The following is a 16853-nucleotide window of genomic DNA, read 5'->3' on the forward strand; positions in this document are numbered from 1 at the left end:
TTATTGTCTATAAATGTGGAATGTTTTAATTAGTAAACGTTTAAGAAATTAATCAGATGACATGATGTTTTTAGAGCACATAAATATTAAAATTTAAATGTTGTTACTCTGATATGTTGAAATCTAATATAACTAATTTTCATCATGTATCTTAAAGGGAATCAAATATATATTTAAAGATAGGAATAAAATAAAGAAGACGCCAGCCAAATTGTGTGGGAAATCCTGAATCTATTTGATACTACCGAACAGCAGTAACAAAATGCCCCACAAAATAGGCTAAAAAACAAATCGCCATTTTATCGTGTAATAATAACTGTCAAAAATAAAAATTGGATCGCGTTGCCGTCTCGAGAGGTGCGAAGAATATAGTTTCCATTCAGTTAAATAGCGTCTTAGATTTGAGAAACGGCAACAGATCAGAATACAGCAGGTGACCATCTCGTACCTACGAGGATGCCTTCCATCTTGTTATGGTTGCTGGGAGTAATAATTGCAACAGAGGGAGGGGTAGTGAGGCCTCAAGTGGAAGCGCAGAAAACCATATTTATACTGGCGGGACAGAGCAACATGGCCGGGAGGGGAGGCGTGGCGAACGTCTGGGACGGGGTGGTGCCGGTGCAGTGCCGTGAGAACCCGTCCATCCTGCGGCTGAGCGCAGGATTGGAGTGGGTGGAGGCGAAGGAGCCGCTGCATCGGGACATAGAGGCGACGGAGACGACCGGGATCGGGCCGGGGATGGCATTCGCAAATCGGATCTTGAAGAAGAAGCCTGAACTGGCGGTGGTGGGGCTGGTGCCGTGCGCCGTAGGAGGCACAAACATAAGCGAATGGGAACGAGGAAGAAAGCTGTACAATCATATGATGAGGAGAGCTAAGGCATCGGTGAGAAGTGGCGGAAGTATCAGTGCGTTGCTGTGGTATCAAGGCGAATCTGATACTATCAATCTCACAGATGCTCAGGCATACGGCTCCAGACTCCGCAAGTTTTTCTCCGACGTTCGTGCTGACCTCCAGTCTCCGTTGCTTCCTATCGTCCAGGTCTTCTTTTTATTTTATTTTTATTTCTTTTAATCTCCCCATTAATTTCATTTATTTATTCTTTCTTTTAGTATGCTTAGAAACAATTTCTTTGGCGTGCCTTCGACACATAGGCATGGCATTCATAGGTCCGCCCTGCTTATTAATTATGATCATACTGCAAATTGGTATATATGAAACCGAAAAGGAAATTAAGACGCTCAGATCTTTAGGGTGCTGAGAAGAGATTTTCAGCCACCCCTCCCACTAACAAACTAAGAGTGTTTTGTTATAAACAAAACTATAATTTTAAAAGTATTTTTAGCAATTAGCATAACACAAACAACTCCTAAAAAATAAAGAAAAAGAAGGCATAGTTTTGATTGAGACAGGTCTTAATTTCAACCGTGGCCACTTGTTTTGCGTATGTTACACACTAGGTATAATAATACGATACTGACAACGAAGCGGTCCCTGCTAAGTACGAACACCCATCCACAGGGATGGGGTCTTCCCTCACCCTAGTCCACGCTAACAGATTCAACGGCAGTATCTTATTTTAATTTTTATGATATAACCAATGATTTAAAACTTGGACCGGACCGGCCGGTTAGACCGTCACCCCGTGCCCACTACGGCTCGTCCTAACTGGTTAGCTCATTCTACCGTTTGAGCCGCTTCCAGCCACCTTTTAGACCGGAAGCCGATATTAATTAAAGAGCCGAGACGGTTTTGGAAAAACTGAACGGCCAAACTCTTTCTCACTATGAACGTTTGAAAAAACAAATTGTATATAGTCTCACTCACACACCAACTCAAGATCTGTTCCTGAAATACGAAGAAGAAAAGAAAAGGAAGAATATTGAAAAAGAGAACAGGACATGCTTGTTGGAAGAAGAAGATGATGAAAGAAGAAGAAAAAAGCTCGTCACTTTTGTTCTGCAAATCGAGGGGTTGAAACCGTCAAAAATTTAAAAGAAAACTGACAAAAATGACATCACTTTTATGCCCCACAGTTGGAAAATGAAGAAGTAAAAACTGAAAAGAAACGACATCCTTACTTGTGAGGATAAAAAAGGCCATCTGACATGTATTAATTGCAGTGAAAGAGTTGGCCCAAAAAACCGGAGTGAAATGATTTGAAAAAAAAAAACTTCGCTGAAAGGAAATTAAAAACAGTACTATTATAATATCATATTCAAAGGGTACAATGCTAAAAAAATTTTATTTCAATAGTTTTATTGTGTTGGGAGTTGAGAATTAGGATATATATTATTATATGTGAGTTTATTTATTTTTATTCTCAAGTCACACAATAATTTCTATATCTATTTTTATATTTATATTATTATATAAGTATATAATATTATTTTTAATTTAATTATTACGTCACCGGTCTGACCGAACGGTTCGACCAATCCGACTGTTTGAATTGTGACCCGTTAGGTTTTCCAGTTCAATATCTGGTCTGGCTTTTAAAACATTGGATATAACTAATTGAATTATCTTATTTACGTCAAGCAGGAGAGGTATAACAATTGAGAATTTCAGAAATCCAGAATGAAATATAGGAAAATCAATATAATCTAGACCGTAATATAGCCAAATTAAATGTGGTAATATAATCCGACCAGATTTCATCATAGTGGATTGCAAATAAAGTTAGCCTATCACCGCCTGTATTTTGAATTCATAGTTTTTATAGAAATAGTCTTGTTGATGGCGCCTTCCTGGACGGCATTACTCCTGATTCTTATTAGTCAACCAATGGTGCTGACTTCTTCAGATGTATTATTGTGTTATAAAAACCATCATCGACATAGAAATACTAGACAAACCACACAATTCATAAATCATAAACAGAATGAAATAACAAACATTTTAAAATGTTACAAAAGAAAACGTGTAGGATGGATGAGCTGAACGTTCCTAATAAAGAGAGAGACTAATGTGGAACACCAACTGCACTACTGTAGGTTGTATTGATAATTAAGTAACATGTATTTTTCACGGGGTAGTTAGCTGATAATGATATAACAATAACAATAACAGTGTTTTTGGGTTGACAGGTGGCTCTGGCGTCGGGTATTGGCCCATACGTGGAGACGGTGAGAGAAGCCCAATTAGGGATGGACCTTCTGAACCTGAGGACCGTTGACGCCAAGGGCTTGGCACTCAAGTCTGATGAGCTTCATCTGTCGACCCCAGCCCAGGTCCATCTGGGTCAGATGATGGCCGACGCACTCCTTCGCTTCCTACCCACCCCATCGCATGCTCAAGCTCCTCACCCTAACCAGGCCCCTCCCCCTCAAAGGCCTTCTTAATTTTTCTCTTCATCCCAGTTTTCTTTTACTCCTTTCCCCCTCCCTTTCTCCTTGTGATTTTTCTTACTATTATTCCGTTACGCAACAAGACTTCGTCTATGAAAAGTATAGCTGTAAAACGTCTCTCTTTTTGAGGAAAACAAAAATGAAAGCAGAAGAATTGTTACTTCTCACCATGCAACAATAAACACGATCATGGTAGGTAAACTTAGTGAATTGTATGCGGTTAAAATAAAATATATATACAAAATGTGTCCGCAACAGTATATTGTATCATAGAAGGGAGAAAGTGGGGCATGAGGGGTTATAGTGGCGGATGATTGGTCCCTAGTTGAATGAAAGACAGCCACCTGTGCGGAATATGAGGTTGAAGAGAAGTGCGATCATTACTGACAGAGGGGGCCGTTGGGATTAAATTATGAGGAAGACATGCACACACACACACACACACACACGCACGTACATATTAGACAGACAATTAATTAATTTAGGACCACATGGCCTTTTGTTTTAGGTATCGTATGTAAGGTCCCGGCGAGAGCATTATATATCTGAACCAAAAGGGAAAAGCAGGACTCGCTTTTGTTCAAGTCCTTGTCCATATCTGCATATCTGGATTCCTGAGTTACTGGACCTGACTTATCTATGTACTACAGTCACTTGCAGTGGAGAATGACCGCACATTAATCCTGCATTAGCACATCATAATGTACATGCAGTATTCTACTCCAAAGATGCTGGTCGCCACGAAGCAAGTTGAGTTGCAAGATCCCATTTTTCAGCTGAATTCCAGCTGACTAAAGCATCAGAACACTAACTAGTTTCCACCTCTTAATGTACGAGTCGCCTGTATTTGCCAATGTGGGGATGATAATGTACCATTCCAACTTTACTACCTTCATAAGCCCCGTAGGCTAGCATCCATCCCCTTTTTATCAGCAAGTCCCGCGTTGAGGGAACGGTAATGGTAGGGGCGTTTGAGGGAGTTGACGATGGTGAAACTCGGTGGAACTCGTGATTATTATGGACAGGGGACGGCGAGGGGGAATTACATTATGAGGAAGGCATATGACAGGGAATTTAGGATCCCACGGCCTTTTTCGCATCCCATCATCATGTAAGGTGTCGGGGATGTGGAACTTACTTCTATTTACTTCCCAGCTGCAATGGAGAATGACCAGACATTAACTCTCTATCTGCAAATCTTAATGTATATACAGTATTCTACTCCAAATATACTGGTCCCCAACAAGAAAGTTGAGTCTCGCAACATTCTATTTCTCAATAACATCAATTCTCTTCTTCTTCGAATCCTAGTATCGTTTTATTACCATCCAATATTAATTAATGGCTTACCCTTTAGATCCATATGTATGTCCTTTTGATGGAAGGGAGGCTTCAATGGAATTTGAAAGGCGTTGGCGCACTCATGTGCCGCGAACGTTTTATGGGCCCCATCGGAACTTGGAGGAAGCAAAGCGCACTGCGCATACCAGAAAGCTCTTCTCTGAAGAACCCCCGCTTGGGGGGGGGGTTTCCTTTGAAAAAAAAAATACGAGTCAGTAATATGGGATATGTAGGCATATAGACAAGCGTGTATTAAAATACTTCCTGTCCATGCATGATTTGACAGCATTTTGCATTTGATAAATAATTATAAATTTTTTAGAAATAATAATGCTAACGAATCTTGCCACTTCAATAATTTTCAAGAGTCTGCGCCGGAGAGCGTGCCGTAATGATGATGATAAAAATTTTACCCTTTGACTGTGCTTTGCTATGTGTTACGTTGATGGCCACTGATGATGGCCACGTTGCTACTGAGAACTGACTTTCTCGAAGAGAGATAAGACGTGGCAACAGAGGCATTAAAGAGGGCCTGGAGTTTGAGTTTCTAGCAACGTAACGGAAATTGAATCATCTCAGTGATGGCGCTGAACTCCTGTGCGTCATGGTTGTTAGCAACGGGAATGGTAATGCTAAGCCATTCGTCCTCACTCTGGGCAGCGGCTAAGACGAAGGACATATTTACACTGGGAGGACAGAGCAATATGTTAGATAGTAAATGTGAATGTTCTTTCAATAAGAATTTAAATTTTCAGATTGTATTGAAATAGGCAATTACGATCAATACCTCCAATTACAATGGGCAATTAATGTATTTGGGCCAAGACGTGCACCCAAAATCAGGAGCGGCTCCCCCAGCCCCCCCCCCCCAAAACCTCTGGGGAAAAAAAAAATTTGAAGAGCGGTTTAATTAGTTCTTAATAACAAATGATAGCAGCGGCAAATTGAAAAGTCTGTTAACTCGGAAGCCTCGCGCCTCCAGAGAGCGAAAGAGAAACTGAAAAGCAACGCAGAATAAAACATGACATTGGCGCTTAAACATCATTTTCTGGTTTCCGTGCCTGAAACTTCAAGTCAACAATTCGCCAATTTCTAATTAGTAGTCAAGTTGCAATACATACGTAATTAACTACTCTCACGCTTAAAATGTTCCCGAATAAATCTTTGGGCATGAGCTGGGTACTTAAGTCTGATGTATTCCCGAAGGCACTTCTGGTAGGAGAAGTCTATCCAGCCACCATCAGTTCTTACAACAAAAAGACACCTTGAGTTTTGATATTGCGGATGTCGATCAACCTGCAAGAACACAAGTCAAATATACCACTGCACTTGCTGGCCACTTTGAAAAAGAAACAGAGCAACTCTTTTATATAATAAGAAGGATTTGCTCAAGCTCAATAATCTTGGTGCGGGGGTGCCACTCGATGTAAAACTACATGAGCAGTATATGATATTTGGAAAACAAGGATTACGGTTAACGCCAGAAAAGTTCATGGTAGAACTCCTAGAATAGCCCGAGAGAGTAATCTATGTATCAGTGACGGCTTAAACCTCAATGCAATTAAGTATAGCTACATATTTTTACGCACAATTACTTTCCTCTCTTGATATGTCTATAGGCAGCGTATTTCAATGCATTTAATCTAATAGAAGTGATACCTAGTTGGTGTTGTCATGAAATTGCTCATTATAGCATCATTTCTGAAGACATCCTAGTTTCGTTTGATGACATTTAATCCAATTTGCAGAATTTGCAACAAAGGAATTTCATGATTGTCGCCATTTTTTCTGCCTTTTCCTACATTACTAGCAACATTTTGAGGGTTCATTCAGAAAGGAAGAACATCGAACGATTGAACCATACAGAATATAGTCCACAAAGATTTCCCCATCAATATCAAGGATAAAGTACGGACTAATGCCAAGAGACGCTAACGAGCATTCGGCATATTTTGTAGCTCGAGTTCATAAGATGAAGTTTTTTCCCCCCTTAATATACAGTCATCAAAGGCAGAGGTAAGGCCTACATCTAATACTTACTGGCAGCATGACCATGTAGAACCGGGTATCAGCATTATAGCAGATTATATGCTTTATCACTCAAACTATGAAATATAAAATCATACTTGGGCCAATTCGAGACAACAAAATAAAAATAACAAAAATTCAGTCACTGCACTGGAATGTAGAGTCAAAGCACACCATAATGAGAATGTTATAGGTCCCACCAAAGTTGGCCTCGGAATTAAATAAAGCTGAAAGTATTCAGAGAGAAAGATGGCACAGCTGATCCCGTGGATGTTCCTATAGAAGTGGTAACGTTACTCATAGCTAGCATATTCTGAACCAAATACAAGCAACTAGGTTGTAAATAAACCGACATTCTATAATCTATTGGAAAGTAATCAGTGACGTGGCATTAATTAATTAATAAAATTAAAAAGAAACGAGCATGGCTATTTCTGCTTGGTGGCTTACACAAGGAAATGAAAGCAAAGTTATACTATTGCAGTGAAAAGCTTACCATAATGGATTGAATGCCACATGCAACTTTATCTTGGAAACGTGGATGGTAGGCAAGAAGGTTATCAGCCACAGCTTTCTCATCCTCAACAGTCAGTCTCTCCCCATCCATGTACCTAACTAAGGAAATCAACTGAGAAGTCAGGGAGAGGGAATTGAGAAAGGAGAATGATTGAGGCATCATGGCGTGAGGAATGTTTTACCTACCTAGGTGAGTGAAGAATATGCTTGGTGAGCAGAAGGATAGGCTCAATGTCCCTGAGGATCTCCGCTTCTTTGTTTCTCCATTTCCGATAATCCCACGTCGCCTCCCTTGGGCTTGGCGTCGGCGAGTTAGCTCTCAGACTCCCCATATTAACACCACTCACTTTCTCTTCTGCTTGTCGCCAATATGCTATACTGCGGCATACCGGATGAGGTCTCGCACCGATTCCGCCGGTGATCCCTTGGTAGTTAAGCCCCTGAATTCCACTGAGAAGAAGACAAGCTGCCATTTCAGTTTATTTTCTTCGAGGAATCGGTTAGACACCAAATATTATCTCCCCCATTTTATTCATATTTTTTGGGCTTTCGGTTCTGAAAATTGGACCAAACTATTCTGGGCTAGGCCCATTTAGCTTGACTCTGGACTCCTTTTTAGTGCCTCTGGACCTCTAGTTTTAAACAGGATGAACAGGTACCATATTTAGGGATCTCCTAATGCGTGCCTGTCTCATTAATTGACTACAGATTAAATAACGACATAAAAATAGGCAGGCGATGATTATTATATGATCTGATAAGATTGAATTAGTGTCGTTTTAACATTAAAAAAGAAAGCATCATCCTCAACATCATCGCTGATGCTTGCAACTGATATGAAAGCTGCATGCTACGGTAGAATTCGGGCCTCAAACTTGCCGAAGATCAAATTTTGTTCACATCTTGCTGTAGATTCAATATTGGACGTCAGTTATCGTGCATATTGAAACTGATGGTAAGAGGCGATGATGATCTGTTTTGTGCGCAGAAGATTGCAGAAACGTGTGTGATCTTCAACAAGGGAAGGGCTGATTTGAAAGTTCAACGTTCAAGGCTTATCCAACCTGCATTACGTGCCTGTGTTATGTTTCAATATTTTTTTATTTGTACATATAAAATGGTCTATTTCAGTGAATGACGTGCCTGCACGGCGTAACAACCATATTGATTACCCACTTCCTTATCTGGAAAATTTTTCTCATACTTACACGTGTACTCACCACAAATATCCTCATATTTAATTAAAAATAAAAATAGAAGTCGCCAATGTGAGGGAGGGGCCATGTCATTAGTCCCGTGAGCTGGTCCGCACGGGATATTGCTTTTTTGAAAAATTTCAAGACCGACGAAAGCTTGACAGACTCCAGAAAGGCGGAATGAAATCTGCGTTCATGTCCGTCTCGGAAAATTTGGAACCCGCGCTCCGCGACATGAGAACCTCTGCCTTTCCCTCCGCCGAGCTCCACTGAGATTGTGGCTGCTCATCTCCTCCGTCTTTCCCAGAAATCGCCGTGGATGGGCCAGGCAACGTCCACGCCCGCAATTGCGTGCCGTCGCCAAAATTCTCACGGCTCCCGCTCCAAGACCAGATCAACGGCCCTGGTTTCTCCGATGCTCGCCGATGACTGCGACGATTCCTTTCATGAGGTTGTCGATTCCGTCCCTGACTTCATCTCTGATCTTCCCGATGAGTGCCTGGCTTGCATTTTTCAGTCGCTGAGCTCCGCCGACCGCAACCGCTGCTCTCTGGTATGCCGGCGGTGGCTCAGGATCGAGGGCCAGAGCCGCCACCGTCTCTCCCTCAACGCACCATCGGATCTCCTCCCCGTTATTCCTTCACTTTTCTCTCGTTTCGATTCCGTCACGAAGCTCGCTTTAAAATGCGACCGTAGATCTGTGAGCATTGGGGACGAGGCGCTTCTCCTCATTTCTGAACGATGCCCTAATCTGACCCGCTTAAAACTCCGGGCCTGCCGTGAACTCACGGATGCTGGCATGGGGGCCTTTGCCAAGAACTGCAAGGGTTTGAAGAAGCTTTCCTGTGGATCTTGCACTTTCGGATCCAAGGGGATGAACGCAGTGCTCGATAATTGTCCGGCTCTCGAAGAGTTATCAGTGAAGCGTCTCCGTGGAATTACCGATGCAGCTGCTGCTGAACCAATTGGACCCGGTGTCGCAGCGTCATCCCTTAAAACTCTTTGCTTAAAAGAGCTTTACAATGGACAGTGTTTTGGGTCTCTTATTCTCGGCTCAAAGAATTTAAGGACTTTGAAGCTTTTCAGGTGCTCTGGTGATTGGGATAAGCTTTTTAAACTTCTAGCGGACGGAGTGCCAAGTATGGTTGAAGTCCACCTTGAGAGGCTTCAGATTAGTGATATCGGCCTCGTGGCAATCTCGAACTGTTCGAATCTAGAAATCTTGCATCTTGTCAAGACCCCTGAGTGCACAAACTTAGGGCTTGCTGCCATAGCTGATCGGTGTAAGCTACTACGTAAACTTCATATCGATGGATGGAAGGCTAATCGTATAGGTGATGAAGGTTTGATGGCAGTTGCTAGATGTTGCCCTAATCTGCAAGAACTGGTCCTTATTGGTGTTAATCCCACTAAAGCGAGCTTGGAAATGCTGGCATCCAATTGCCATAATCTAGAGAGACTGGCGCTATGTGGAAGTGATACAGTTGGTGATGGCGAGATATCGTGCATTGCTGCAAAATGTATAGCCCTGAAGAAACTCTGTATTAAGAGCTGCCCCGTCTCTGATCATGGCATGGAAGCACTAGCTAGTGGATGCCCAAATTTAGTGAAAGTGAAGGTTAAGAAGTGTAAGGGTGTAACACTTGAAGGTGCAGATTGGTTGAGATTAAGTAGGGCATCACTTGCTGTTAATCTAGATACTGGCGAAACTGAACAGCAGGATGCCAGTGCTAGTGATGGTGCAGCGCAGGATAACGCCGGAGAATTTCAACCAATCCCCAGTCAAGCAGCAGCATCGGCCACTATTGCATCAAGCAGTTCTGGCCGATCTACATTCAAGTCAAGGTTAGGACTTTTGTCTGGGAAGAGTTTAGTGGCTTGCACTTTAAGAAGGTGGGCAAGTGGCAATAGTAGTTCCCGGCATGTTTAAACGCGGAAACTTGAATAATATGCCAAAGCAAAAAGCAATCCTAACCTTTGTTCAGTTTCATCATTGTGTTGTATCACTTGATTTTCTCTCTTGTTATATCTAAATTTCATTCATGCTGTGTGCTGTTGATTGTTTTTTGAGTTGAATCTTCACAGCTGGAAGTGACAATCACATTTTTTTACTCCCAAATTTCTTTGGTGGCTGGTGCTGCCGAAGGACAGTACATCTTATCAATTAGATAGATGGGAAGCTGCACCCTCTTTGTCATGGAGGTTGAGGCTGATCGATGTCTTAAAGTGTTACATTGCTACAATTTGTTAAATGTTTTGTATCTAATGAGAGAAGATATACTTTACTTCTGCTTTTTCACGGGCGAGAAGAATGGTTGGTAAAAAAACTATTGTCGTGCGGTTTGATGCTCTAGCAATTATGTTGGCATCTGTTTCTTGTGCTGTTTTCTTTTTCCTTTTGGTTTTTCCTTTTCGTCGCGATTTATGCGGTTATTTTTCAAAGCAATTGATATCTTGTACGATTAATAGACTGTTTTTGCATGAGTATGGCATGAGTTACCTCCCCCGGCTGAAGCCTGAAGGTGGTGGCATTTACTAGAATCGATGTTCAGTTGGAAAGATAAAAGGCGATATAGCAGGACTACTATTTTTGTTTGATATAACCTACCTTTTCTTTTTATTTTGTTGGTCTTAAATCCACCTTCCTCCTTATCTGCCATTTAATTATATGGCTTGTTTGGTGCAAAAATATAATCACTGTATTTGGGATTGAAGGTATTTGGAGGAACTGATCTTACAATCATGTATAAGGTCTAGGTACTTTTAGATGTGACTCAAATTTATTAATGTCTCTGCAATTCCGAATTTTATTATTTACTTTCTGGCCGTACTTGCTGCTTGTGAATGGGGGCTTGTGGTAACTGTTACTTATTTCAGGACCAATTTTAATCAGTAGGAGGATTGCTAAATCTTGGTATTTAAGACACTAGAAAACCTTACGATCACAGGTTATTGGTTCTGTTAATATTAAGGTTGTGTTTCTATGTGAATAGAAAATCTGTAGTGATCAAGTGCTCTTGGACGTTTGTCTTTTTGTGCTGTCTTCACTGTGATGAGCTCGTCCTGGACATGCCTGTAATTTCTATGCTTGATTCTCAGTTCTCACCTAACCAACTCTTGTTGGGAAGGTGCCGAACTGCCGATGCCTGCAAAATTCGCAATTGCGATTGTCATGTTGGTAAGCAGGACAATTATTTAGGCGAAAGTCAACTTGTTCAATCACCCGATTGATGTATATATTAGGCATTCAGGTTGACGTGGCTTCCATTGGCTTTGATCGAGTACATGTTCAAACTACTTAATAATTGAACTATTCAAATTTGATGAGCACTTGAAATGGACGCGAACACCAGGCAAAATGACTGATGATTGTTGGCTAATGATAATCATTTCTTTTTGTCAAAGCTAACAGTAGGAGTACATATTCCGCTACTGTCATTAGTGACGTGTAAGGGGGCAAATACATGAGAAAAGCCCTCCATCTAATTCATCTTTCCTTTTCTTTTTATTAAATCATTACAAAATTATGAATTATACCAATAAGTAATTTTCTTTAATTAGCCTATATTTATTTTAAAAAGAAAAGCCAATAGCACTAATTTAGTTATCTATTTCAATCAAAATCAGAGTCTTGGGTGGCCTAGACAAACACACCGTAAAGGCCTGCTTGGTGCGAAACGAAATTGGGTATGAGAGGAAGCGAGAAAAAGAAAAGAGGGGAGGAGGGGGGAGTGAGAGAATGTGTACAGGAATGGAGCTATGGAGATAGGAGAACTCTCATAGATATGAGAATATTTTTTTTAAAAAATGAAATTATTTTTGTCATCTACCGAACACGATAAAAATGCTCCTCTCATTACCTTTTTTCCCCATATTTTTAAAGAATTTCCATGATACTAACCTCACCATTAGCGCAGTCTAAATAAAATGTCACCCGCAATGGACACATGGTCGTCTAAAATGAGAAGCAGTATGACAGTCAGCCAGAGTTGAGCATTCATCTGCAAAGCCTGCATGTGCCAGGAGGAGGAGATTGGAAGCACAAAGTATGGGAGAGGGGGCAGTGATGGTAAATATCAAAGCAAAACACAATGCTTAATGCAATAATCGGACCCGAATGGACAGCCATCAAGAACTTTTTGTGCAAGTCATTTTATTATAAAATAAATACAATAACTGAAACCAATATTATCGATTATGATGAGGAAGAAAACTATAACAACCTGAATCATTCCTTTAAGTTACTGCCTGATAACCAATATTGTACAATCAATACAATAGAATCGAAAATAGTCTCCTTGAAACCAAACACAGCCTGCCTGCCTATTAGACGTTGAAAGTTGAGAACTCAGCATAAAATGACATAGAATTCTATTTGGTCTTCTTCTCCTTCCCAGCCCGAGGTTTCTGGTATATAACTATCTGACTCAAGATAGTAAAATTTGTTGCAACACCAAGTACAGAGCCCAGTATGACTTCAGAAGAATTAAGGAATCAGTCATAATTATCTCAGATATTAAAAGACGAATTCACAATAAGCAACACTAGTGTACATCACAAAAATAAAAAAAGTAGTCACTTCAATATGGATTACGGCTAAAGAGTTGAATAAAAGGAGGCAAGTCTAAAAGGAGGACACAATTTTTAAAATTCCGTAAACTAAAGAATGAGGCTTGAATAGACACAAATCTAATAAATTTATTTCATTGGAGCACATCGAAGACTTGGTAGAAACCACCATAGGGCCAATTTCCAAAAGCCAATGTTCAACTTAATTAGCAAAATATGGTATAAAAAATGTGAATGGTTCACCAGAAGGAAGCTAAAAAACTGACATGAAGTAAATGAGAAAGAAAGCTTTTCCAACTGGCTAGCTGGAAACATCAGAAAGGGCAGTAAACAAGGAACTACATTTAGACCAACAAATATAGAATATACATATTCGTGCGTGCGTGTGATGAAACCGATCTCACCTCAATATCATCAACCCCAAAAATCTTATCTTACATGCATTGATGATGACAATGAGGAAAGGACATAAAAATAATGAAAATAAGGAAGCAAGGATACCACTAGTTGGCGCATTTTCCTGTATGCTGGTAAAGACTCTGACTGCAACAAACAAGGATAAGAACATTAATTTGCAAACACCCACAATAAGCAAAACAAATCTCATAATAACCATACAGTCTTACCCATTGAGCCTCCAAAGTTCATGAATGATGTTAAGAAACTGAGTTCCCCAGTGCTTTTGCTCTGCAAATAAATATTTGAAGCAAAAAAAATCATGTTACAATTCCCCCCCCCCCCAAAAAAAAGGACACATCATATTAAACAGCATAAAAACTTCAGCAGTGTCAACAGAATCCAAGCCATTTATAATAATACTTTAGCAGTTTGCAATTAGCCCAAAACGAATCGTAGAACTTGTAAACTGATAATACAAACTAGTAATATAAATTGAAGATAGTGGCTTCTAGAAAGTAAATAATCTCGACTTAGTTATAAAGTCACTTATCATACAGATAACTCTACAATGACGGCATTCATTCGTGAAACTTCACCAAAAAAAGAAAAAGAAAAAAAGAAAAGTCGTTGAAACTGCAGAGAACCCCAGTGTTGTCAGAACATATAATTACTAAAACTATTTAATTAATTTTATGGAAACTAGAAATTGCTCTCCAATTTATGGCTCCACTTACAGAAAAGTTTTTCCATATTTGCGGGATCCTGGCAAAGAGGAAAACTGCATGCTGGGATGCCTGCAACAGATAACATCATATCCACATTAGGAAATATGGACATAAAAAATTTAAAACAGAAGTAGAGAACTATACAATACGTAAGCACACGACTTTAAAGTGATGAAAATTCCAGTGCATAAGCGTTTACTACTCACATAGAGAGCTTCAAAGAGAAGAGATAAGCGTTTACTACTCACATAGAGAGCTTCAAAGAGAAGAGGATTGATTTGACCAGCCAAGATAGTGGGCGCTACAGCACAATATCTGAAAACCATGTATCAAGGACAAGGTTGAGCATATTCATTTATCTTGCAGATAAGAACTTGGTGCCTTTGCAGGCAAGTAGGATACAGTAACGCCCGGATCCATGTTTTGGCACCCAATGGTTGAGAAAAGTAGTAGATTATAGCAACCAAAACTAAAGCTGTATCAGACAAGAATAGAAGGAAGCATGTCAGATTCCATTGACAATGTCAATGCACAAGAAAGCAATTCATGACGAAGAAGAGCTTTCCAAATATGCACGTTGTGTAACATGCTGATTCATGACATGAATCCTAGTCTAGTATTCTACACTAATTTCAGAACGTCAGATCTGTCTCTAAGATTATTACATCATAACTACATGACAGAGTTGTGTATACATAATATTAAATAGTAATGGGCAGGATCAATGGAAGCAAGGATATACGAGAAATATGTGCAAGTAAAATTGCGGAAAATGTTAGTGCACCTTGGATTAAAAGAAACAATAGCTCCCCATAAGCTGAAAAAGGAAGCCCTTTGTGAAGACAGTAAGCTAGTGCTATGGTATAGCCAACAACTTCCAGCTCAAAAGATATCATGCTAAGGCCTCTCACACTTTTATGATTCAGAATTTTTAAGATCTGCATTTCATAATATTGAAGAAAGTTGGAAATCTTGCCTGGAAAAGCTAGACTTGGTTAAGCAATTCTTAGCAGAAAAATCTAAAGACCGCCCCGGCAGCACCAAGTCAATATTAGGAACAAATAAGGACAAAGATACACTAATGCAATGAATAAAATAATTGCTCAGTACAGCAGTTTCTAAGAGACACGTCCGCTATACCACTAATGATTTATCGTTCAGGAAACAGATCGCAATATTAACTACTGAAATAGAGGCCACAACGTTGTCCATACCGTTCAGTAATCACAATTGAAAGTTAAGGGCAAATATCATCGGCGAAACTTGTAAGAGATCCAATAAGAGGATCAGCGTGGTTTCTAGGGTTTCCGATCACTGTGAAAATAGGCTACTGAGAAGAATGAAAAAAGACGGGCGTACCTGGGGAAGTTTGACAGTAGTGGAAGCGGCAACGATGGCATAGCCGAGAAGCTTGGAAATAAGAGGTAGCAGGCAGTCCTTGTCTGGAAAGTGGCCATGGCGGAGAGATCCCACGGCACAGCTCACATCAATCCCCAGATAATCCATGCTCTCGCAAGCAATTCCCCCAAACAATCTAACACTGTAGCACCTACTTTGCCCTGTGAATTGCTTCGGACGACGGTTATCGAAGCCTCAAATATCTGCCTAGTGCCGGGAAATCCATTTGGAAAGAAGATTTTGGCCCATAGAAAAAAAAAAAAAAAGAAGGATGTATTGGCGCGGAAATATTGACCCTCGTAAAAATTAACTAGCATAATATTAGGAATATTAATTAAAAAATAATTAATATGCAAGTATTTATAGTTTTAATTTTTAATCAAATTTCTATAATTTGTTTTACCATATCCTTATAATTTTACATATCTTTAAAGGTTTTTATAATTTTTTTTTATCAAACCCTTATTGTTTTACCTTATTTTTAATTATGTCCTTGTTGTTTTTATTCTTTATTCTATAAATAATAAGATTTTATAAATAAGAAATTATTATAATAATATTATGTTAATATTATTTTAAATTTTTAGCTAAGCATATATATTATTTATTTTTCAATTCTGATTTTTATAGCTATAAAATTCACATTATAATAATAAAAAATTTTAAAATTAGAATATAATTATAAATGATTTATAGTTAATTATAATTGATTATTATGATTAATAATTAATTATTAAATGATTATATTAATTATTTTGTCTAGTTATATAATTATTAATTTAAAAATAAAATTAAGTTTAAAGAATAAAGTTAATAAATAATTTTTTTTAAGACTACAAATGACCTAATTAAAAGTAGGGGTGTTCACGGAACGGGATGGGATTTGGACGGGCCCATCCTGGTCCCGTCTCGGTGAATAGGGACAGGACTGAGATTTTGTCCCATATCCAGTCCTGTCTCGATTCCCCTTTTTTTAAAAAAAAATATTATAATTTTTTATATGAATTTTTTTATTATAATACTTATTTTTTATTGGGCTTCTAAAAATAAAAACATTGTAAAAAAAATATTATGTAGAAAACTCAGTTATATAGCATAAAAAAGTGTAAAATTAATACTGTAAAAAAAAACCCTAAAAAAACACTATATAATGACTTTATGAATTATTTTATTAATGAAAGAGATTCTGTTGATATAATACTACAGTTTAAGAGCTACAAATCACCATAAAAATAAGTTATTATTAATAAGTAAATTAAATAATTTAATAATTATTATTTATAAATAATTTTTAAAAGAAAAAAAAAAACCGTCGTCCCGTCCCAGTTACT

At 39.0% G+C, this 16853-nt stretch overlaps 4 protein-coding genes across 7 annotated transcripts; 2 read left to right on the forward strand and 2 right to left on the reverse strand.

Annotated features, from left to right (window-relative positions):
* Positions 1-309: 309 nt before the first annotated feature.
* LOC114730236 (probable carbohydrate esterase At4g34215) lies at positions 310-3517 on the forward strand. The gene is made up of 2 exons (XM_028917280.1): positions 310-1041; positions 3090-3517. Exons 1-2 carry the CDS (start codon positions 457-459, stop codon positions 3342-3344), a joined length of 840 nt encoding a protein of 279 aa, XP_028773113.1. The 5' UTR covers positions 310-456; the 3' UTR covers positions 3345-3517.
* Positions 3518-3540: 23 nt separating this feature from the next.
* LOC114730239 (protein DCL homolog, chloroplastic-like) lies at positions 3541-7741 on the reverse strand. Of its 4 annotated transcripts, none has more exons than XM_028917284.1 (4): positions 7422-7741; positions 7216-7330; positions 5786-5987; positions 3541-3793 (listed from the first exon to the last, which is right to left on the reverse strand). In XM_028917284.1, exons 1-3 carry the CDS (start codon positions 7706-7708, stop codon positions 5817-5819), a joined length of 573 nt encoding a protein of 190 aa, XP_028773117.1. In that variant the 5' UTR covers positions 7709-7741; the 3' UTR covers positions 3541-3793; positions 5786-5816. The 4 variants fall into 4 exon arrangements, 2 of the variants coding, with proteins under 2 accessions (XP_028773117.1, XP_028773118.1); XR_003738820.1 differs by lacking the exon at positions 3541-3793 and adding an exon at positions 6894-6995 and having other exon boundaries at positions 5909-5987; XM_028917285.1 differs by lacking the exon at positions 3541-3793 and adding an exon at positions 6894-7032 and having other exon boundaries at positions 5909-5987.
* A 795-nt stretch (positions 7742-8536) lies between these two features.
* Positions 8537-10788, forward strand: LOC114730230 (F-box protein At1g47056-like). The gene has a single exon (XM_028917276.1). It carries the CDS (start codon positions 8751-8753, stop codon positions 10359-10361), a length of 1611 nt encoding a protein of 536 aa, XP_028773109.1. The 5' UTR covers positions 8537-8750; the 3' UTR covers positions 10362-10788.
* Positions 10789-12574: 1786 nt separating this feature from the next.
* Positions 12575-15752, reverse strand: LOC114730238 (mannose-P-dolichol utilization defect 1 protein homolog 2-like). Its single transcript, XM_028917283.1, has 8 exons — positions 15484-15752; positions 14909-15062; positions 14527-14599; positions 14373-14439; positions 14134-14193; positions 13627-13687; positions 13502-13543; positions 12575-12906 (listed from the first exon to the last, which is right to left on the reverse strand). Exons 1-8 carry the CDS (start codon positions 15628-15630, stop codon positions 12803-12805), a joined length of 708 nt encoding a protein of 235 aa, XP_028773116.1. The 5' UTR covers positions 15631-15752; the 3' UTR covers positions 12575-12802.
* Positions 15753-16853: the final 1101 nt, after the last annotated feature.

Source organism: Neltuma alba, unplaced genomic scaffold (genome assembly GCF_004799145.2).
Source record: "Neltuma alba isolate B1F8T4 unplaced genomic scaffold, ASM479914v2 tig00012720_pilon, whole genome shotgun sequence".
Classification (NCBI taxonomy): Eukaryota; Viridiplantae; Streptophyta; class Magnoliopsida; order Fabales; family Fabaceae; genus Neltuma; species Neltuma alba.

Excerpts from the sequence above, each read along its gene's own strand:
- LOC114730236 (XM_028917280.1), top strand. The coding sequence starts at position 457 with ATGCCTTCCATCTTGTTATGGTTGCTGGGAGTAATAATTGCAACAGAG. Across the intron at positions 1,042-3,089 it reads CGTTGCTTCCTATCGTCCAG|GTGGCTCTGGCGTCGGGTAT; the intron begins GTCTTCTTTTTA and ends TTGGGTTGACAG.
- LOC114730239 (XM_028917284.1), bottom strand. The coding sequence starts at position 7,708 with ATGGCAGCTTGTCTTCTTCTCAGTGGAATTCAGGGGCTTAACTACCAA. Across the intron at positions 7,331-7,421 it reads CATATTCTTCACTCACCTAG|GTACATGGATGGGGAGAGAC; the intron begins GTAGGTAAAACA and ends TTCCTTAGTTAG. Across the intron at positions 5,988-7,215 it reads GTGGCATTCAATCCATTATG|GTTGATCGACATCCGCAATA; the intron begins GTAAGCTTTTCA and ends GTGTTCTTGCAG.
- LOC114730230 (XM_028917276.1), top strand. The coding sequence starts at position 8,751 with ATGGGCCAGGCAACGTCCACGCCCGCAATTGCGTGCCGTCGCCAAAAT.
- LOC114730238 (XM_028917283.1), bottom strand. The coding sequence starts at position 15,630 with ATGGATTATCTGGGGATTGATGTGAGCTGTGCCGTGGGATCTCTCCGC. Across the intron at positions 14,440-14,526 it reads ACATGGATCCGGGCGTTACT|ATATTGTGCTGTAGCGCCCA; the intron begins GTATCCTACTTG and ends CATGGTTTTCAG. Across the intron at positions 13,688-14,133 it reads AAATATGGAAAAACTTTTCT|AGCAAAAGCACTGGGGAACT; the intron begins GTAAGTGGAGCC and ends ATTTATTTGCAG.